At 36.2% G+C, this 23,054-nt stretch overlaps 1 protein-coding gene across 2 annotated transcripts in view; it reads left to right on the top strand.

Moving 5' to 3' along the window:
• Positions 1–18,482, top strand: part of ESF1 (ESF1 nucleolar pre-rRNA processing protein homolog) — a 64,360-nt gene extending 45,878 nt beyond the window's left edge. For both annotated transcript variants that reach the window (XM_045574953.1, XM_036418194.2), the window contains 5 exons: positions 4,873–4,994; positions 7,915–8,002; positions 15,272–15,345; positions 16,476–16,622; positions 17,708–18,482. In XM_045574953.1, coding sequence (XP_045430909.1) covers positions 4,873–4,994; positions 7,915–8,002; positions 15,272–15,345; positions 16,476–16,622; positions 17,708–18,001 — 725 coding nt within the window. In that variant the 3' untranslated portion in view covers positions 18,002–18,482. The remainder of the gene's footprint in view (positions 1–4,872; positions 4,995–7,914; positions 8,003–15,271; positions 15,346–16,475; positions 16,623–17,707) is intronic.
• Positions 18,483–23,054: the final 4,572 nt, after the last annotated feature.

Genomic DNA, 23,054 nt, shown 5'->3' with positions numbered 1-23,054 from the left:
TTTTACCCCTTATTTGTAAGATTATTGATGCTATTTTTAACTAATCTGGCAGTCCTTGAGTATACATTAAATTTTTTTTTAAACAAATCTGTGAAAAACTTAAAACATAGTTGTTTTTCATTCACATAGTGGCTGCTCTCAGATGAAGCTAAAACTCTCTGAAGAATGTTCTTGTGTGTATGCCAAGAGGCTTCTGGGATGGGCATATTTTTGAAAATTTAGAACATAAACAACTGTGATCTGTGGCAAGAGATTTAAATGACCTCATAATGACGATGAGAACAAAGCATTTTTAAGTTATCATGGGGCTGTTAATCCATGGCAATGTATTTGTCATTCTACTCTTTTGGTGTATTATGTGAAAGCCCAGCAAAAAATAATACAGCATTTAACTGAAGATGCTATTTATTGTTGTAAACAAACTAAATGCCAGAAAAATATAAAATATTTCCTGGAAATAAATATTTCATGAATTATTCTAGAGCTATAGGACCTTTAAAAACCACATGAATTGCTTGGGATAAAGGCCATTTATTTAGATGTTAAAGTTTTGATTCATTTTCTGTTGGAGAGAACATGTTCGAAACATCAAAGATCAAACAGTTGGCTTGAAATAAGAATCCTTCCTTCAAGACAAATCAGTTAAGTGCTTAAGTACTTAGTCTGTGTCTGGCACTGTCCTAAATATTATGGAATACAAAAGAAGGTGACTTAAGTTGCCTTTGGTCTAGTTGGAATAAAAAGCATACTCAGATGAAACTTCTGAAGTGGAAAAGACATTATATAATCAAATACCAAAAGAACCCAATTTTGTTTATAATACAAATAATGAAATAGTCTTTGTTTTCAGAAATGTCTTCTAATAATTGTCTAGAACAGTGGTTCTCAATGAGGGGTGATTTTGTCCCCCAAGGGGACATGTGCTAATGTCTGGAGACAATTTGTATTTTCACAACTGGGGCTATCAGCTTCTAGCCGGTAGGCCAGAGATATTGCTAAAAAATTCTATATTGCACAGGATTATCCTTCACAACAGAGAATGTACCTGGTCCTAAATGATAATGCTAAAATGAATAACCCTGATGTAAAACCTACAAATGTCTATGTTGATCAGTTTTGAAGTTGTTGAACATGAACTCCCATCTTCCCTTAGACCTCTAACAGCCCCTATAAATGTTCTTTACCTGAGGCCCTTGGATCCTTACATATAGATGCACATTGGGTATCTATAATCTCCTGAACATAATATGCAAGTTTTTTCAGCACATTGTTTCAGGGAAGGATTACACAGCTTTTATCAAATTCTCAAGTTATGTCCCAAGAAAAGCCAAAACAGCTCCATGCCTGTTATTGCCCCTAAAGATCTTCCAGTAGAATAAGATGTGGAGGTTTGTAGGCCTATGTGTTTTAGTTATTAACAACAACAACAAAACTTAAAAGTTTTTAAAAATTAAAAGCTTTAAAAATAGAAAAAAGCTTATAGAATAAGGATATTTAGAAAGAAAATATTTTTGTGTAGCTGTATAGTGTTTTTATGTTTTAAAATAAATGTTATTACAAAAGAGTCAAAGTAAAAAAAAATAAATAAATAAAAAATTAACGCCCTGACCTGCTGGCTCAGTAGGTTAGAGCATCGTCTTGCACACCAGAAGGTTGCAGGTTCGATCCTATGTTGTGGAGTCAATTCTGGTCAGGGCACAGATGGACAGCAACAGATACATGTTTCTCTCTCACATCCATGTTTCCCTCCCTCTCTTCCTTCCTCTTTCTTTCTCTCTAAAATCAATGAAAACATATTCTCGGGTGAGGATTAAAAAAATATTTTTAAGTTTATAAAGTAAAAATGTTACAGTAAGCTAACGTTAATTTATTATTGGAGCAAAAGATTTTTTAGTAAATGTAATGTACCCTAAGTGCACAGTATTTCTAAAGTCTACAGTTCTAAGTGCACAGTATTTATAAAGTCTATAAATTACAGTTCTATATAGCAGTAATTTTCAAACTTTTTCATCTCATGGCACACATAAACTAATTAATAAATTTCTGCAGCACACCAAAAATACATTTTTTGTCAGTCTGGCAAAAAATAGGTATAATTTTGATTCATTCACACTGGACAGCTGTCGTGTCAGCTGTTGTCACTTTTTTATTTGACACTCTAAGGGAAAAGAGGTCAGTGCCCCTGATGGAATAGACAGGTATGCATGTTTTAAAAATTCTTATGGCACACCAGTGTGCCATAGTTGAAAAATCACTGTTGTATAGTATTGTCCTCACCCTTCACATTCACTTACCACTCACTCTTTGGCTCACCAAAACAACTTCTGAGTCCTATATGTACTATTTTTAATTTTTTTATGCCACATTTTTATTTTATACCATACTAGAGGCCCAGTGCACGGAATCGTGCACTGGTGGGTCCCTCGGCCTGGCCTGTGGGGATTGGGTTGAAACCGGCTCTCTGACATCCCCTGAGGAGCCCTGGATTGCGAGAGGGCACAGGCCATTCTGGGGGACCCCACCGGCGCACAATTGGGCTGGGAAGGGACTGCAGGAGGGCTCTGGCCCATCTCACCCAGTCCCCATCAGCTGGACACCAGCAGCAAGCTAACCTACTGGTCAGAGTGTCTGCCCCCTGGTGGTCAGTGCACATCATAGTGACTGGCCAAGTGGCTGAACAGCCAAACGGTCGGACATTTAGCATATTAGGCTTTTATTATGTAGGATTTTCTATGTTTAGATATGTTGAGATACACAAATACTTATCATTGTGTTATAGTTGCCTACATTATTCAGTTCAATGACATGCTTTACAGGTTTGTAGCCTAGGAGCAATAAGCTATACTATAAGCCTAGGTGTGAGTAGGCTATACCATCCAGGTTTGTGTAAGCAATTAGTATAGAGGTTTGTGTAAGGGCATTCTACAATGTTCACACAACAAAACTGCCCAACGTGAATTCTCAGAAAGTATCCTTGTTATTATGTGATGCATGATTATAATCAGAATGCATTTGTTGAAAAAATATCTAAGCATAATACTTAATATTTTGGAGTAATAAAATCTTAATTTTGGAAATTATACAGTAGTAGAATACCTTAAAGACTATTATTTAAACATACATAATAATATAATACTGTACATTTAGAATGTGAAACTCGCTTATGTCTTTTGGCATAATATATGTTATTTCATTTTGTTATTTGAAATCAACTTATTTTGTAAGGATTTGCTGCTTTCTGTCAAATGCAGATCCCAGTTTATATTTCCTGGGTGTTGTGTATCTCTTGATTCGGTCAAAGATTTGGACCTAGGTGCTGTGTAACTCTTGATTCAATCAGAGATCTCGACATGGTTTTATACACTTCACATTTCTCCTAAAATCTGCTCAGTAAAGGGAATTGTGTTTTTCTTATAAGCAGCATTTTAAAATAGAGAATTATGTTTCTGATTTGGCATTCAATGAATCAGATCATACCAGCAGTATGTCATAAAAACAAATCTATATAACTTTGAGTATACATAGAATATAATACTTTTCTAAGTCATAGAAATTTGGAGATTAAATCAGGGTTTAAAAGCTATGAAAGGGACCATAGAGATCATCTGTTATACTTGTTTTATGCTTCCCTTCGGGGCTCAAGATTCAAAGCACTACTTTTAGTTGTATATATTTAAATTTCTACCAGATATGTTCTTTGAGGGGAGAAAATGTTGTATTTGGGAGGGGCAGTTGCATGCTTGTGTTCTAGACCAACCTCATTTTGCAGGTGACAAACCTGAGGCCCAAAGCTTTAGATTTTACTCATGGGCTATCCATTTCTTTATTCTAAGTCAAACCAGCTTTCCAGATGTATCTGGTAATGGTATTTAGGATAACCAGGTAGTCACATTTCATCTGTTTAGCTTCTTAGCTGCATGTTCTTAGGCAAGTTACTGAACTCTCAATCTCAGGGAAAATGGGAATTATTATATCTTTAAGATTGTTTTCATTTGTCTTAGAATTTAAAATGTATCTGGGAAAATTATCTGGATCGACCATGTCAGCATTTTGAATCATTTTATTAATGTTTTTTAAAGGGATTTTGTATCATATAAATATGAAACCTCTTCTTCCCCAAGCCCAACAATGACCTCCAAAGAAATACTACAAAGTAAAATAAACATTTTTATTATTAAAGGGGACCACACAGTGGTCATATTTTCTGTACTTTGACAAACAATAATGAGGGTCTCCATGGATTGATATTATCAGCCTTGGGACTTTTTTTTTTTAACTTTCTCATGCACTCCAGCTATTACATAAGCCACCTAGAAACATTCAGGAGCTACAAGAAACAAAGACCTTTAGAGTCTAATGAAATATAATCGCAAATAACAACATTCAACATTGAAAGAGTTAAACCATACAAAGTGGAATGTGAACTTAGTGGTCCTTTTGATCTTAAAGATGTGGCCTCACAGAGTGCTTGAGGAGTGATTATGAGAATGCTTTCTTCCTGGGGTATTGCAACAGGGGTTGCCTTACTAATCAGCTTTTGTTGATGACCTGTTCCAGGATTACTAGAATCTCAAAGCAATTAGTATAGAGAAATGAAATTTGAGGCTAAATAAAGGATTTTCTTCAGTGGCTTGATCATACAATATATTAAGTTGATGGGTTTGTTTATTTATTTTGGTTTGGTTAGGTTTATTGTTGTTTGCTACTACCGGTAGGAAATACTTTGATATAAGTCAATCCTACACTATCTTGTGATCTTATAGTATTGCAAAATTCACTTTTGCATTTTACATTATTATTCCATTAAATATGTATAAATTACCATTTTTTGTAAATTACATTTTAAATATAACTTTTTATGTTTTTCCTTAGGTCTTAAAGAAAGTGCAGAAGAGATGGTCAAAAACAAATTGGAAGGAAAAGATAAACTGACCCCTTGGGAACAATTTTTAGAGAAGAAGAAGGAGAAAAAAAGACTGAAAAAGAAACAGAAGGTATCAAAGATAATTATGGCCAAATACTTATTGAACAACCATGTATGAAACAGTACCAGGTGCTTAGCACCTATTATCACACAGTGTAACCACTCTGGTAGGTTTTGTTACCATTGCAGTTTTAAGAAAGACGAAAAGGAAAATCCAATAGTTTGTTTTCTGTGAGGCTACATAAAGTTATACAATGTCTGATAAAAAAAAAAAAAAAAAACAGAGCCACTTTAATCTACAGCCGCTGTACTCTAAAATTTTGCGTTTAGTTCATGTCTGGATGTAAAGCAGCTTGATTTTCTCTTGTTTTTGAGGAAGAGAGGTACATATAGATTTCTTTACTTGAGGATATATGCATTTAAAAGTTGTCATTAAGTCATTGCAGAGCTAGCTTCTTAGTGATAGCAGAAACCACTTAAGGGTTTTGCCACTAAAAATACTCTTGTCAGCAAGTGCAGCATTCTAGCAGTAAAGTCATTTTCTTAAGATGGTATCTCTAATCACATACTTTTATAACTTGAGGGATCTTAAATGATTAGTTCTAGTCTGTCCCTGATGTTTTACAGTTGTACAAAATTAAGTGATGTGTCTGAGCCCAAAATCCACCTCTCTCACTCCAGTCTCTCTCTACTACATTGTGTTCTCTCTCTCTCATACTTTTGTGAAGCTGTGACTTCCAGTGCATATAAAGATAGCTACAGAATTGAATGATACAATGGAGTACAGTGATTTTTGTACTCCTACAGTCAGTATTTCTGGAAATGGCTAGGGAAAGGGGTAAGACCCCTACCCCATTATTGGTATGCTACTTCTCCTTCTCTAGAACTTTCTTTAAACTGAGTAGGCAGAATAATTTCACAACTCATTAAGCCATCAGTTTATTGGAAGACTTACAAGTGGGTCTCTATAGGGTTGGTAAAATAGTTCTTTTTTTCTGAGACCTTTAGCAGCTATTTGATTTTATTTATATAAAATAAATTATAACTTTGATTTTCATTTGCTAGGCACCTTCCCTTCATTAGACTTAGACTGGACATATTTTACCAATAATATTAAAAATACACCCAGTTTGTTCCATACTCCATGCTCTGTACTTGGTGATACCAGCAGATCCCTTCCAACTCTACAGGTTCTCCATATGTACAAGGGTTTCAAGAAATATTTTCAAGTAACAGTTCTCCTCTTTTCTACTCTGTGACTTTAATTTTGATATTGAGAAATGATTATTGAAGGAATGAATATATTTATGTGCCATGGTTGATAGTAAGTATAGTTTAAATCTAAAAAAACAGTTATACATGAATAGATATGAAGTTAGATATTCCATAATCTTTGATAGAAACATATTATTGCTGAATCTTATAATATTTTAGTGAAAAAACTTTAGATGCCCAGTTCTTAAAAAGATATTAATATCATAAAGAATGTGTTTGGGCTTGCTGGGTCTTCTTCAGCATGCAGGATGATGCTTAGCAATGTGCATTCTAGATACTTCTGTTAAACTCATGTTTTAAATTCCTGGGAATAAACTCAAGTCTGGTCTTAGTTCCCATATGTTCTATTTATTTTATAGACTTGAATTTTTAATTAAACATGCTAATTCAGTAGATAGCCTATTCACATTTGATTAGCAGAAACTTAACTAAAAGATTTGCTTAAAAATAGCCCAAGAGTTTTTAGAGGTAGATTGTGGATTAAAAAAGATATTTTTTGAAATTTGGTTGATAAAAACAAATAGGGACTATTCTTACTACTTTACAATAATTTGAATTTTCAAAATAACCATTATTTTTAATTAACCAACATATAAAGTATTTTAAATAATAATTTAGAAGATAGCCCTATCAGTTTGGCTCAGTGGATAGAGCATCGGCCTGTGGACGGAAGGGACCCAGGTTTGATTCCAGTCAAGGGCATGTACCTTGGTTGCAGGCACATACCCAGTAGGGGATGTGCAGGAAGCAGCTAATCGATGCTTCTTTTCTCATTGATATTTCTAGCTCTCTATCCCTCTCCCTTCCTCTCTGTAAAAAATCAATAATATATATATATTTTTAAAAGATAACCCACAATGTACTACTTCATACTATTAATAGCACACTGCTATTTCTCAATTTTCTGAGAGAGAAGGCCACCTCTCTTTACTGACTAGCCATCTGAAAATATTTCCCTCCTTTTAATGTCTGTATCATTTTATTTTTGTCTCTTTTTGCATTTCCTATCTTGAATTATTACTACTGATGTATATGTCTATTTGTGTCTAATTTCTATTAATAGATTGTAAAATTTTTGAAGATATAAACCATGTATCTGATAACTTCCATTTCTCCCCATTGCCTAACATAGTTTCCTGCATTTATTAAGTGTTCCACAAATACTTGTTGAACAAACAAAAGAATAACTCATACTTTATAAACTGAACAACTAATTAACTGGTTTAATTAAATTATTTTAATTTAAATGTGATTTGAAAGAAAGCGTATTATTTTTCTTCACATATACACTAAATGGCCAGATTATTATAATCTCTGAACTCATAATAATCTGGCCACTCAATGTATATATATTAGAGGCCCGGTTCATGAATTCATGCATGGGTGGGGTCCGGCCAGACTGGCCAAGGGGTGGGGACATCGGCAGTTGGCCGGCCTGCCTGCTGGTTGAACTCCTGATTGAGGGGACAGTTTGCATCTTAGCCTTTTATTATATAGGAGGATATACACTGAGTGGCCAGATTATTATGTGTTCAGAGATTCATACATACATACATATATATATATATATATATATATATATATATGTATATATATATATACATATATATATATACATATATATATATGTGTATATATATATATATATATATATATATATATATATATATGCTGGTCCTTATAATAAACTGTATGTGTTTTACATTCAACCTTAGGCTCTTGCTGAAGAGTCCAGTGAAGATGAACTTCCTTCTGATGTTGATATGAATGACCCATACTTTGCTGAAGAAGTTAAAAAAATTGGTAAGCCAGCACACATTTATAGTTTTCAATTAGAATCTAAAGAAAAAAGGTAACATTGGTTGAAACAATATAAGTTACCCATTCTTTTAAAATTTCTAGTATTTGTATACCTCTCTTAGGGCCTTATAAGTAGGTCTGTCTTGTAGGACATAACCATTGACCAGATTAAAAAGAGTTGGCCTGCTCCCTGTACATGCAAAGTAATGCCATTGCAGGAGGTTTTGGGTAACATGATTAATTTAACAGTTCACTGGGGAATCCTTTCTGGGAAATATCCTTATAGACAAGTTGACTATAAAAGGCTGAAAGAAAATGGAATAGTCATCTTTTTGTGTGCTTTCACTGCTTTTTTTTATAACGCATCCACTCTAGGTCTCTTTGCAAAGGCTATGAAGTATTGAAAGTATGAAATAAATTTGTTCAGTGGATATGTTTATAAATTTAAAATATTTACACGGTTTACGTGAAAATTTTTCTGGTATACAAAAACATCTGTGTTTCATATTCTTTTTGCATTTATCCTGCTTCATTATAACTGAAAAGCAACTTCCTCCCCTTTTTTTTGAATTCCCTAAATCAGTGGTCGGCAAACCTTGGCTCGTGAGCCACATGCAGTTCTTTGACCCCTTGAGTGTGGCTCTTCCACAAAATACCACATGTGGGTGTGCACATACAGTGTGATTGAAACTTCATGGCCCATGCGAAGAAGTCGGTTTTCGGCCTGGGCGAATCTGTTTTGAAGAAGTGGCTTTAGAACACTCAAGGGACCAAAGAGCCACATATGGCTCACGAGCCGTGGTTTGCCGACCACTGCCCTAAACTATCTGGTATTTGATTTCCTATATCTACTGAGTCTTATTTCCATTGCATATGCACCACTCATTCTTTTCTAAATGCTTTTATTCTTACCTTTTTGGTATGTATAAATGTGTGCGGTAAGGTTCAGGCCAGAGTTGGACAAGTCAGTGCAGAGACCACTATAAGCATTTTCCATTCCCTCTCATGCATTTTGCTTTGCCCTGATCTGAGTACCACACACATGAACCCCAAAGGCTTACTTCTGGAACAACCCCAAGCTGGCATTGTAAAGAGGAGGATTTTATGTTTTCCTGTTTCTTGTCCCTTGTGACTAGTGGGCCAGAATAGTTCTCAACAGGAAAGTCAAAATTGCTCAAAATTATTTCCTGGTTGTTACAGCCTTTTAGCACTGACATTTTATTGATGAAAAGGAAATCAAGATGAATAAAGTCTATTATAGGATGTGAGATTCTTAGGAATTGGAAAGGGAAATGGAAACTTAGCATGTTCTGCTTTTTATCATACCTGAGCGGTCATTTCTAGATGATGATGGATTTTAGTCTTATCCTCTGATTTCAGGAAACCAAGTTTATTATATGGAGAAATGCAAAGTATTATTGTTTCCTTGTTCTCATTCCAAAGTGCTTCATTTGGCATGTGAAATCTGGTCTGATTGCAGAACTCAGTTCAGGATTCAAAGAGAAAGTTAAATGGTTTGATGGCTTGGAATAGCTTATTTCTTGGAATCAGCACATTTCAATTGTGAATAAACTTTTTCTAAAGTTACTGTCAGAAGTTCCAAGTGAAAGTATAGATAAAATTTGCTTTCTTTCAATATACTTTTGATTTCAGAATACTGCATAGGAGTAATTATATTTGTGCTTAAGTTTTTTTTTTTTTTTTCCTAAACAAAAAGAATAATAGATCTCTCTCTCAAAAAGAATAATAGAAAGGCTGAGAATTTTTAAATATAAAACCTAGCTCTAAAAAATGATATCTTGCCATGTTTGTTTACTTATTCTATCAGTAAATATTTTTGAGTGCCTACCAGGTGCTGGGTACTCTGGTAGGCTAGACATACAACAGTAGTAATATAGGCAAGGTTATATCCCTTTAATCTATAGTTTTAGGGAAAATATGCTTAACTGATAAACAAATAAGAATATTTGAGAATATGGTCAGTGTTTTAAAGGAAATGAATACAGTAACATAGAAGATAAAATGGGGGAAAATAAGGAGAGTAGCTTACTTTACATAGGGTAGGCAAAGAAAAAAGGCTTCTCTAAGGTGGTGACAATAGAGCTAACACCTGTAGAATAAGAAATAATCAGGCCTGAAGAGCTTTAGGAAGAGCATTGCCAATGAGAGAAAAGTGGGTAGAAAGACTATGAGATGAGAAAGAACTTGTTGTGGTGGAGAAATTGAGACACAATGTAGCTGGAGCATGGCCAGGCTGGGATGCAGGACTGACCCTGCAGGGCCTTGTCCTGGCAATAAATTTGGATGCTATTCTTTTGACAGTGGGAAGTCACTGAAGAGTCTTTAAGCAAGTATGTCGCATGGTCTGGTGTATATTTTAAAATTATTCTGGTTCCTATGCAGAGAACAGATTAAAGAAAGGCATTGGGTTATCGGGATTTTGCAGAGGTCTAGACAGGAGATGATGGCTGGTTTTGATGGCATATTAGTAATGGAACTGGAAGGAAAAAACTGAGTGGGATTTGATATATGTTTGGCAAGTAGGCTTGCTAATTTAGTTGGATAAGGAAGAAATTTAGCATAACGCCTAGATTTTTGGTTTGAGTCTCTGGAAGAATGCTCTTCCACTTACTGAGGAAGGAATGTAGGAACAAAAAGTTTGAGTGGAAAGTAGGATCTGTAGGTTCATTTTGGATATAATTGCTTTGAGATATCAATTAGATATCCAAATGTAAATATTAGTGTAGGAGATGTGCTGAGTAGTCAAAGTATATATATATATATATATATATATATTACAAATCAGTACAATAGTATTTCAAACTATGGGACTGGAGGTAGAAAGCATTGACTAGAGAGGAGAATGCAGGATTGGACTGTCATTCTGTTATACTAGAGAAGGTACTGCATGGAAGGTATCAGAAAAACCCAAGAAACTTTTGAGGAGCAGCATTAATGTTTGGAAGGATGTATATATAGTTCACATCCCATGGATGAAGACAGATATATTTTAAACCAGGTGGATTTGAGCATTTATGATACTTTTGCCCTAGGAAAGCCCAAAGAACTGAACTTACACTCTTCAAATTAAGGAGGAACTGAGTTCATTGATTGATGCCAGACATGGTGTTTGGCTTGGGTTAGGAGCCAGTTTGAATGCCAGAAATCTTTTCTAATCTTTTCCTTTCTTTTTGCCCCCTTACACTATAAATTTGCTATAATTTTTCTATTTTTTGTAAATTTCAAACTTGACATCAAATGAGAATTTCAAAAATGTAATGTACTTAATAGAATGAAATAAAAGTTCTTGTTTTCTAAAGCTCCTTATTAAGATTGTTTTTTATGAAGTAAGAGTGAAATAAAGTATATCTCATATAAATATACCCCATTAAAATGTATCCTTTGTCTTGACTGACAACTTAAGATATTTGATAAACCGCCTTGAAAATTTAATAATATGGTACACAGATTTTATTCACCCAGTATGTGAAATGCTTATTGTGTACTTCTCATATGTTATTTTATAGTTTGCAAATGCTTTTGTATTTATTCTGTCCTCTAATCCAAACATCAGCCCACTTTATAGATGAGTAAACTGAAGCTCAAGAAACATAGTTGAATTGTGTAGGACCAGTGGTTGATGGTAGAACCTAAACCCTAATGGGTTCCCTTTCCATTTTGTAATTCTCCAAGTATATTGTGTAGATCAAAGCCAGAGCTAGGACCCATATGTATAAGAGCTGGACATGAGGAATTCCTGCATTTCCAAGCAAAGCCAGCATGCCCAGGTCCAAAGAAAGATGAACAGACTGCATCTGATTATGGGAAAGTGATTTTGAATGCAGGAATTTGCTGCAAAAAGTGAGTTGGTAGGGGGTTTACCACTGCTGTCTGGTCAGTACTAAGACCGTGTCTGCCCTGCACTGAATTCTCTTAATTACTCTCTTATAAGAAGTGCTTAACTAACCCCTCTGGAGGAAGGTTTTTTTGGGAATAGTTCTGTGACATTACAAGTAATGAAAAATGGAATTTCTTTTATAGATAACCATTTTACAGATCAATTTATTGCAGCACATTTTTTTCCATAGATGTGCTCTGTTACATTTTTTGCTTAAAGGGATAACCTCAGTAGGAATTTTTTTTAGATTTCCTTTTTTAACTATAAAATTCTCATACCTGATTTCCAGTCTCTGTTAGTATTCATCTTATTAGAGTCAATCCATATGTACTTTTTGTAGCAGTCCTAAGAGGTGTGTATGGTTTCTAACTTGCCAAATAATTCACTGAAAAATAAAGATAACTGCAGAATAGGACTTTTATTTCCATCATACTCTTCATTTAACTTAGGTCTGAAAACTTTCCAAAAGGAAAAAGATAAATTAAGATGTGCCCTCTTAATATGGTCTTGTTAACAGTGCAGAAAGGATCTCTACACATTATTTATCTTTTGGCTAAACAGTTCAGTCTAGCACACAGTAAATTCTTTGTGAGCAAAGACATTTTCATCACGCTAAAATTGGATATCATTTTTAACCCTGACCATCTTGGAGCTTCTTTTTTTCCTCCCTTGCTGCAGTTTTCCTTTCAAGTTTATTTTTATGACTTTTCACCAGGTTGTTATAAAATCCGGAACAGTTCATTGTGGGCTCTTTGAAATTATTTCCCACAGCTGTATGTGAAGATCTTTATCTCTGTTATGTATTAATCAGATACAGCCTGATTTTTTTTCCCCTCCCACAGAATGATCTTCAATATTTGTCACTAGTCCATTCACTTCAAAAGGAGCTCTTGCCTTGAGAGCATAGGAACTTAGGGCATGGGAATCAAACCGAAAGAAAGTGAAACCTTAATGAGACACACACACACACACACACACACACACACACACACACACACACAAAACAGAGAAAAAGGTATAATCTTAAAAGTGGATACATCATTCCCTGAAAAACATTTGAAATAGGAGCAAGAAAGATTTTCATCCCTGGGAAAAGGGCTGCATACAATAGTATTTCTTCTTAGAAGTGCACGCAGATGCCTTGGTAGCATGCGGGGTGAACCAGCAGCCCTTTCATGCTGGCATGCTCTCAGCTGGGCACGGCTATGTAAGTACAGCAGGGACCTAATGCACACAAAGCAGTTCTTAAGTCTCTCTACTTGGGCTTTGAATTTTTCTTTGTTACTTCACATCAAAATGCATTTTAAGTGGAAAGGCTGTTACAGGGAGAATATTTGATAGCAGAAGAGGGTAGTGTGGTTAACAGGTAAGAGCCTGAGCTGCCGTGCTTGGATGTGAATTATGGTTCTTTCACTTACCAAACTTGAGAATAATTATTTAACCTCTCTCTGCTTCAGCTTTCTCATCCACAGAATGGGGATCATAATAAATAATAGAATCTATCTCATGTTATGAGGATTAAATTAGTTAATATATGTAAAGACTAGAGGCCTGGTGCACATATTAGATTATCAATGGGGTCCCTCAGCCTGGCCTGCGGGATCGGGCTGACATTGGCTCTCCAACATCCCCCAAGAGGTCCCGGATTGCAAGAGGGTGCCGGCCAGGCCGAGGAACCCCACCCATGCATGATCAGGGCTGGGGAGGAACTGTGGGAGGGCTCCAGGGTGTCTGGCCCATCTCGCTCAGTCCCTATTGACTAGACCCTAGCAGTAGGCTAACCTTATGGTCAGATCATCTGCCCCCTGGTGGTCAGTGAACGTCATAGTGACTGGTCAACCAGTCGACTTGTCTATCCCCTGGTGGTCAGTGCACATCATATTGAGCAGGTGAGCGGCCTTAGCATATCATTAGCATATTACGCTTTGATTAGTTGAACAGATGACTGGACACTTAGCATATTGGGCTTTTATTATATAAGATACTAGAACAGTACTACTCCCTGACAAAGTAAGTGCTGTGTAAACATTAACCATAAAATTCAGAGACCCCGGTGTTTCTTTGCATTGGAAAGTCAAAACACAGCTTATCTTTGTAGATTCTGAACCCTCTCTCTTTTCAGACTAGTCTTTCACACCTTATCACCCTGAAACCAACTCCCTTTGAATGCCTTTCACTCCAATAGCCACAAAATAGGAAGAAAAAAAAGGCATCAGCCTGATCATCAGGGAGCCTAGTCAGATTATCTTAACAGTAGCAGCAAACACTTTATAGTGCCGTGTGGCAGGCATTAACTAAGCTCTTAACATGTACTAATTTACTTAGTCCTCAAACACCCTATGAGGTAGGTGCTATTATTATAATCCCCATTTTATAGACAAGGACACAGGTACAAACTGCCACAGCTAAAACCCGCTGGTAGAGCCGGAATTTAAAGCCTAGTCACTGTTCCAGAGTCCAGTGCCCTTACCTGCTGCACATTCTCCCTCCAATTAGGTTGAGGACATCTCAGCCGACACCCTGTGGTCTCTAGAAGTCCTGGAGCCCCTGAATTTACAAGCAGTTTTACAGTCAGGACCAGCTCTTACCATAAGTGAGTTTGCCTCATAATAGAGTAGGAAGTTAACCAAAGCTCAGATTTGTCTTGAGACTAGAAGAAAAGGGTATTGTTAAAGTATTTCTTACAGGTAGTTACTCTCAAATTGTTATTATAAGGATGAAGTTTTCATTTTGCAGATGAGTATAAGTAGTTATGTCCCTGTATTTTCCCCTAAAGTTTTTTTCTTAATGTTTAACTCATTAACCTATTTGCATTTTATTTGCCAGTAGATAATGGGGTAAGACAATAAACTTAATTTTTTTTTTCAGTAATGTCTGATGCTACATCTTATATCCTAAGCTATACTATTGTTTTTCTGTATTTTACGCACAGTACTTTTTGTAGTACATTTTAGTAAACTGTATCACTAGTATATCAAATCTATCTTGTTAATCTTTGTAAAGATTTCTGTGATTGGAATTTTATCTAGAATTTCGCTAAATGTATATATCTTATCATGACTGGATATAGAATTTTATCAAATGCTTATTCTATATGTATTGAAATGATCTTACGGTTTTTCTTTCTCAATTGATAATATAATTATACATCACCTTCAAGAGAACTTGCTTTTTTAACATTCAGACACCCCATCCAGAAGTATTATATTTATTCCATTCTCAGTAATATCTTAGTAATATTTTTTACGTCCTCTAGTTTCTACACATTTATTGACAAGATTATTCCTAGATATCTTATATTTTTGTTCCTACTGTTAACATATTTTTTTATAGTCTTGTAATTTTTAACTCTCCAATTTTGTTTGTTATAAAAGAAAAGAAGAAATCAGTGAAAACTGCAACAGATGGCCCATCTCCAGAGGAGGAGGCTGAAATAGAGAAACAAAAGGTGAGCGATCATAAGTAATTTAAATGAAGTTCATCTGAATCCCATAGTACAGACTTTGCTTTTTATGGTTTATAAAGTCCTAATTTCTCTCGTTGTTATTGTAAAAATCATAAGCTTAATGTACAAAAGTAAAGCCTTTTCTTTGAAGTGCAGTGAACCTTTTCTTCAGTGACTCCAAAGACCCATAGCACAGAGTAATAGGTATTTTTGCTGAGGCATGAATTGGAGCCAACAACATCCCTATGACTGACATTCACATCTGTATTTGGGAGTGAGCCTGGCTGGTCACCTAAACTCTGCATTTTAATGTATCTTTTCTGTTCTCCATTTTTTGCATACACAGGAATACTCATAGAGTTAAGGAGCACAAAGATTATCTCTTATGGATAATGGCTCAAAAAAGAATGCCAACTGTAGGTGTCAGTGATGAAAGTAAAAGAAAATTAAAGCAGTCTAAAGTAGTAATATTACAAGATTCACAAAAGTCTGACAGTATATTCTGTATTTTCTCTAGTATACATCATTGTTTACTTAGTTCTTGAGGGTTCACATTTAATCCCATCGTGTGTTGGTAGAAAACACCTTTTTAGTTGAAAAGATAATATAGTTCAGAAGCAAATATTAAGATATATCACTTCATAAAAACATATCACTATTAAAACAATAAAGGTAAAAAAGGCAGAAGAAAAAGAAATTTCTTGTTAATAATACATGTTTAAAGAATAGTTTGTATCACAAAATACTACATTTGCTATATTTAGTATCACTGCAGTAAAAGACCAAAGTGAAAATGATAGTTTTATTTGGGTGACTTGGGGACTCATTCCTACAGCCTACTAACCAGTTATACTAACGTGGGAGGTAATCTGGGTTTTAAATACAGACTTTCACCTTTCTCCTGCTATCAGTGATGTTGCTTCTGAAGCTTTTACCTGTTGCTTACAGCAGTATAAGGATCTCTGGGATTCTTTGTGAGTTTCAGTGATCCACAATCAGTTTACAGATAACAGATGTTATCCTAGATCATTGGTGACTGAGTTCTCCTTTCCTGGATGGCATTTCATACTCCATATTCCTGTTTGGGGAAGAAAAACATTGTTGTACATTTGAATTTTTTTTTCTCTTTGTAGGCTGAAATGGCTTTGCTCATGATGGATGAGGAGGAAGACAACAAGAAACACTTCAATTACAACAAGATTGTGGAGCACCAGAATCTAAGCAAAAAGAAGAAAAAACAGCTTATGAAAAAGAAGGAATTATTAGAGGATGACTTTGAGGTAACTAGGGACAGATGTCATTAGCCTGTTTAAACTGGTGTTGACTCTAGAGTCAGGTCTGGAGATAAAAATTAAACATAGTGAAAGTCAGCTTTGGGGTGTCTTAGGAATGACCATGGAGCCAAAATTACCATCTCTTAGTCCTATACAGCCAGTTGAGCTCCTCGTGAAGTAGCCAGCTTATATTTTGGTAGCCATATTGCACTACATGTAGCTTTCAGTGTTAGAATCACATGCAATGTGATGCTTACTTGGGAAGAATATGCCAATTGAGCCTAACTGAGAAATAGCAGGCTCATGTCACAGTGTCACTCTCACTGTGGCTAGTGGCCAGTGCAGTAAGCCATGCTTTTTTAGTTGCTATTTTTTTGTTTCCATTGCTCGCTCTCTTTTTCTTCTTTTTGCTAAATACATATTCCTAATGACCACATAGTCCTTATGCATGAGTTTGAGCCCTATGCAGAAAACCTACAAACAGCTGCCAGGAACTACTTAATGACTTCCACCTGTTAATGTGGAAGACTAGACTCAGAGAATGTGGGGAAATTTTGATTTGTTCAAAGAATGGAGAGGTACATACAGATAATTTCTAAGTAGAATATAGAGGGACTTTTAGGCCATTCTGTAGTACACGTTTCTATACTAGTAAGTTAGTTCTATTATATGTTGTTTGCACTTTTCAGTGAATGGTTTTCTTATGAAAAGTTAAAGTTAAAAAGAGATTTTTAGTCAAAAATTTTTATTCTGAAAACTGCCTTCCCACACTGCCCAGAGGCCCCAAGTAGCTGGGGCGGTGCAAAACACTTGTGTTGTCGCCATGGCGACAAACACACGCGTCCCCTCCGCGCTCGGGGCTTGCATATGCAAATTTACTTACCATATTTATTGGGTTAATTTGCGTAGTCACTCCTGATTGGCTGGTGAACATCATGAAGGTACAGTCAATTAGCATATTTCTCTTTTATTAGGTAGATGAAGTGATCCCCTGGTCCCAAATAACAACTCATTGACTTCAAATTTTGCCCATTTCTGGGCCTTTTGGTTTAGTAATTTAATTTCTTTTTATTTTCCTTTTGGATTTACAGGTAAATGTTAAGGATTCACGGTTTCAGGCAATGTATACTTCCCACTTATTCAATTTGGATCCTTCGGATCCTAACTTCAAGAAAACAAAAGCTATGGAGAAAATTCTTGAGGAGAAAGCCCGGCAAAGAGAACAAAAAGAACAAGAACTAACTCAGGCAATAAAGAAAAAAGAGAGTGAAATTCAAAAGGAATCACAAAAGAGGTCCATTGATCCTGCCTTGTCAATGTTGATTAAATCGGTAAAAAACAAAACAGAGCAGTTTCAAGCAAGAAAAAAACAAAAAGTCAAATAGCTGTATGTTGTTTCCTTTTATATTAGGAATGTGATCTCCCTACAGTTTACAGAAGTGGTAGAAAGAATATTTATTGGGAACAAAGCTACCTTTCAAGAATATGAATAAAGTCTTACTCTGATGATTGAAAAATGTCTCTTGTATATAATAGTTAAACCTAATTGTGGATGATTGACATACTTGTGCTCTGTATTTCCACAGATTAATTGTAGCTAATTCAATTAATTTAAATTATAGTATTTATAAACTACTAAATTTTATATTTTATGAAATTCACTTCATACTAGAAGATTATTCTAAAGTAGCTTTTTTAAAAGACTTTATAATTTTATGTAAAAAAATAGAACACAGTGCTGATTTATTTTTATAGCACTAATGAGATGGAAGCCAATCACTTTCTTTATTGTTTGGACATGCTTATTATAGTTGGATTATGAAATTAATTTGTAAATAAAAAGTACTAAGAATTTTTATTATTTTATATATCAGTGATTTATTTTAAGCATCTCAAACTACTCTGGAAAATATCTAAAAAACTTTCTTCTTTAAGGGACAACTCCATGAAGAGGCAGTTCTAGGTTTTCATTGCTCTGAAATTTTTGTGAGCTCTACAATAATTTTTATTTTGCTTTATTTTTTTAGTAACAAAATTCTTACATCTGCCCTTCAGATTTTTTTTAAAATATATTTTGTTGATTTTTTACAGAGAGGAAGGGAGAGAGATAGACAGCCAGAAACGTCGATGAGAGAGAAACATTGACCAGCTGCCTCCGGCATACCCCCCACAGGGGATGTGCCCGCAACCAATGTCCATGCCCTTGACCGGAATCAAACCCAGGACCTTTCAGTCCTCAGACCAACGCTCTACCACTGAGCCAAACCAGTTTTGGCTGCCCTTCAGGTTTTTGAAATGCTTTGAGAATGGATTTGCTGCTATAGAGTTTAAGGCATCTTAATTTTTTTTTTTTTTTTTAAATTAAAGCACACCTTCAAGGCCTGGATCTCATCTAGTCTAGGTTTTATAAACTATTCACTGTCCACTTAGAAAAATTAGGTGTGCTATATAAATAAATGAAAATAGAAACCAAATTTGTCGTATGGAACAAATGATAAATATAGTAGCTTCTGAAAGACATGAATTCAGCCAGCTTTGTGGTTAATAGTTAATTTGACATTTTTTTGGTATAAAAATTCAAGTGTGCCAATGTAGTATTGCCCTGACTTGGGATCAAACCCATAACCTTGGTGTATCAAGACAACACTAACCAACTGAGTTACCTGGCTAAAGCAATGTAGTAATTCTTTTAAGAATATAAATATAGCCGAAGCCAGTTTGGCTCAGTGGATAGAGCGTCAGCCTGCGAAGTGAGAGGTCCCAGGTTTGATTCCGATCAAGGGCATATACCTTGGTTGTAGGCACATCCCCAGAAGGGGGTATGCAAGAGGCAGCTGATCGATGATTCTCTCTCATTGATGTTTCTAACTATCTCTCTTCCTCTCTGTAAAAAATCAATAAAATATATTTTAAAAAAGAATATAAATAGGTAGCCCTAGCCTAGTGGTCAGCAAACTCATTAGTCAACAGCCAAATATCAACAGTGCAATGATAGAAATTTCTTTTAAGAGCCACATTTTTTAAACTTAAACTTTTTCTAGCGCCATTTCTTCAAAATAGACTCACCCAGGCCGTGGTATTTTGTGGAAGAGCCACACTCAAGGGGCCAAAGAGCCGCAGTTTGCTGCTCTGTTGACTAATGAGTTTGCCAACCACTACCTAGCCGATTTGGTTCAGTGGATACAGCTTCAGTCTGTGGACTGAAGGGTCCCAGATTTGATTTCCATCAAGGGCATGTACTTTGGTTGGCTTCTCCCTGGTCAGGGCTCATGAAGGAGGCAACCAATCAATATGTTTCTCTCACATCAATATTTCCATCTTTCCTCCTCTTCCACTCTCTCTAAAAATCAATGGAAAAATATATTCGGGTGAGGATTTAAAAAAAAATGTATGTATATAAAACTGTAATCAATGCCCTAGCCCTGTGGACAGCAAACTGATTTTAGAGCCACATGTGGCTCTTTGGCCCCTTGAGTGTAGCTCTTCTACAAAATACCATAGCCTGGCAAGTCTATTTTGAAGAAGTGGCATTAGAAGAAGTTTAAGTTTAAAAAATTTGGCTCTGAAAAGAAGTTTCAATGGTACTGTTGATATTTGGCTCTGTTGACTAATGAGTTTGTCGACCACTGCCTTAGCCGGTTTGGCTCAGTGGATAGACTGTCAACCTGGAGACTGAAGGGGCCCAGGTTCAATTCCATTCAAGGGTTGCATGCCTAGGTTGCCAACTTGGTCCAACTTGCGGGAAGCACCAATCAGTGATTCCCTTTCATTAATGTTTCTATCTCTTCTTTTCCCTTCCTCTCTGAAACAAAAAAATATATTTTAAAAAATGATATTAAGATAATAGGTGTAGCCCAGCCAGTGTTGCTAAATGGTTAGATCATCAGCCTTCACACGCAAGGGTCTCAGGTTCAATTCCCAGTCAATGGCACATTCCTGGGTTGCAGGGTTTTTTTTAAATATATTTTTATTGATTTCAGAAAGGAAGAGAAAGGTAGAAATATCAATGATGAGAGAGAATCATTGATCTGCTGCCTCCTGCACATCTCATACTGGGGATCATGCTGGCAACCAGGAATTTAACTTCGACCTCCTGTTTCATATGTTGAGGCTCAACTACTGAGCCGTGCTGGCAGAAGTTGCAGATTTGATCTCCTGAGGCAACCAATGTGTCTCTCACATCAATGCTCTTTCTCTCACTCTCTGCCTTTCCTTCCACTGTCTCTAAAAAATCAATGGAAAAAATATACTCAAGTGAGGATTAACAACAAACAAAAGATATTAGGTGTATATGTAGTCTGAAAGAGAAAGGAAAAAAGACATTTAAATTACTCATTATAACAAAAATGCAGTATTGTATAAGGAATTGGGTTTTCCTACTATAAACAACTGATCATTCAACCAAATAAAGCATTGTTCTTGTTTATCAATGTGAACTTCCTGATATTTATTCACTTTTCATTGAAATATCATGAATCTTAATGTGTTTATGAATTTAGTCTGGAAACAGTTATGTAATTTTTTATATTTCATTTATGCAGGGGAAAAGACTTGTTTCTTCTTAATTGTTTATAGAGTAGGGATTACTCAGTTTGACTTCAAGGTTTCTGGGAAACTTAACCCTTTGGTTTTTAATTGTTTTGGTTTGATTTGAGCCCCATTTTTTTTTAAGTTAACTGTATTTAATTATAAATCTAATCTTCTTAGGCACATAATTGATTATAACAGGTAAGTTGAGCACGTAACTTATGCATAGCCCTAGTTCCTTTTCTCAAAGAGGTGATATTTTTTGGTAGAAAAAAATCAGTATAGCATTATGAGATACTAAATTAAATAAACATTTTACATCAAGAAAGGCTCTCAATAAATAATTGCTGGTAGTAACACTCTGGATAAAAAATGGCCACTGTTATAATTCAAACGGAGGATAGTTTAGGTGACTTCAAATTTTTTAATTGATTTTTAGATAGAGAAAGACAGAAAGGGAGGGAGAAACTATATGAGAGCACATCAATTGGCTGCCTACTGCTTGCTCCCCATTAGTGATTGAACCCACAACCTACATATGTGCCCCAATTGGGGATTGAATGGGAAATCCCTTAATGCACTGGGACGATGCCAAACCAAAGCCCCAACAGGGCTGGGCTACTCTTAGGGTCACATTTATTTGTGTGTTTTGTTGTTGTTGTTTTTTTTGTTTTGTTTTTTGCTGTTGTGGGAGCGAAGAATTTTCAGTAACCACCAGAGGCTCGCCCTGATGACAGCAACCAGTGTCCTGCCTTGGTCTGGTGCACCTCCCACCCACCTCCCACTCCCCCTCTCACCCTCCCACCCCCCACTCATCTACTCCACCATCCCACCACAGCCAACACCTGCCATGTTCTGTGCATGCCCCCTGGTGGTCAGTGCAGGTCATAGTGAGCAGTTGTTCAGTTGTTTGGTTGTTCCATCATTGGGTCTATTTGCATATTAGGGTTTTATATATGTAGATGGTTTGGCTAGGTAGTTAGGATCTAGGCCAGCTCAGCTGCTGAGCTACAGCTTGTTGGGACTTCACATTAGATTCTTCACATGGTGACAGAGGGGTTCCCAACTGCAAGAGAGAAGTCCCAAAGAGACAGGCCAGTAAGCCAGAACAAGCAGAATAGGGAAACTGAGACATAGTTAAACAGCAGTTGCAGCCACCTAGTAAAGCCTATCTTCCCTAAACCAGGGATGCTTAGAGTAAATGGTTTGCACTTCTCCCCAACCAGAAGGTAAATAGCTTAAATCATCCTACTCAGGGAGACAGTAGAAATCCAATTTGTGCCATTTGCCAACCATACTCAAGGACAGATGAAGTTGAGAGAATAAATTTCATTTTGGTGCATCAGCATAAAGCTGATGAATATTCTATTAATCCTCCCTAAGACCTCCCCTATATGCCTAGCCTTTAAAACTTCTCAAAATGAAAGTGCCAGTGCCTGCTCTCCCTCACAGAAGCATGCCTGTGCTCTCCCCACCCCCACCCTCAACCCCTCTCCACCTTCTTTACACACAGGCATGCATCTCCTAAACTTTAAGGACCCCACAAGGCTTGCAACCAAGGCAGCAAAGGGCAGTGGCAGTTCATACCAGACAAACCCCCTGAATCTGTCCCCTGTTCTCTGAATTCTTAGCCAAAGCAGCACAGCCTAGGTTCATTCCTCAGCTCTTCCTTGTTTTACTGCCCTCTTAGCTTTAATAAACATCCTCTAAAATTCTCCTGGGCTCCTGTTGTGATTTTTTTTCCTGCTTGAAGTCAAGAACCCACACACTGCAGGCTGGCCCTAAGCAGACCCGCTAGGGCCAGGTCCCCTTTACTGTAACTCCAATGCACAAGTACCCCACCAGAGGCTGTTGTTCACTGGCAAAACCAAAATCAACTGGTGGCAATGTCACAATTCAAAAAATCACAAA

The sequence above is a fragment of the Pipistrellus kuhlii genome, unplaced genomic scaffold, assembly GCF_014108245.1.
Source record: "Pipistrellus kuhlii isolate mPipKuh1 unplaced genomic scaffold, mPipKuh1.p scaffold_m20_p_6, whole genome shotgun sequence".
Lineage (NCBI taxonomy): Eukaryota > Metazoa > Chordata > Mammalia > Chiroptera > Vespertilionidae > Pipistrellus > Pipistrellus kuhlii.
Note: the sequence above shows the minus strand (reverse complement) of the source record. Positions and strands in the feature narration are given on the sequence as shown.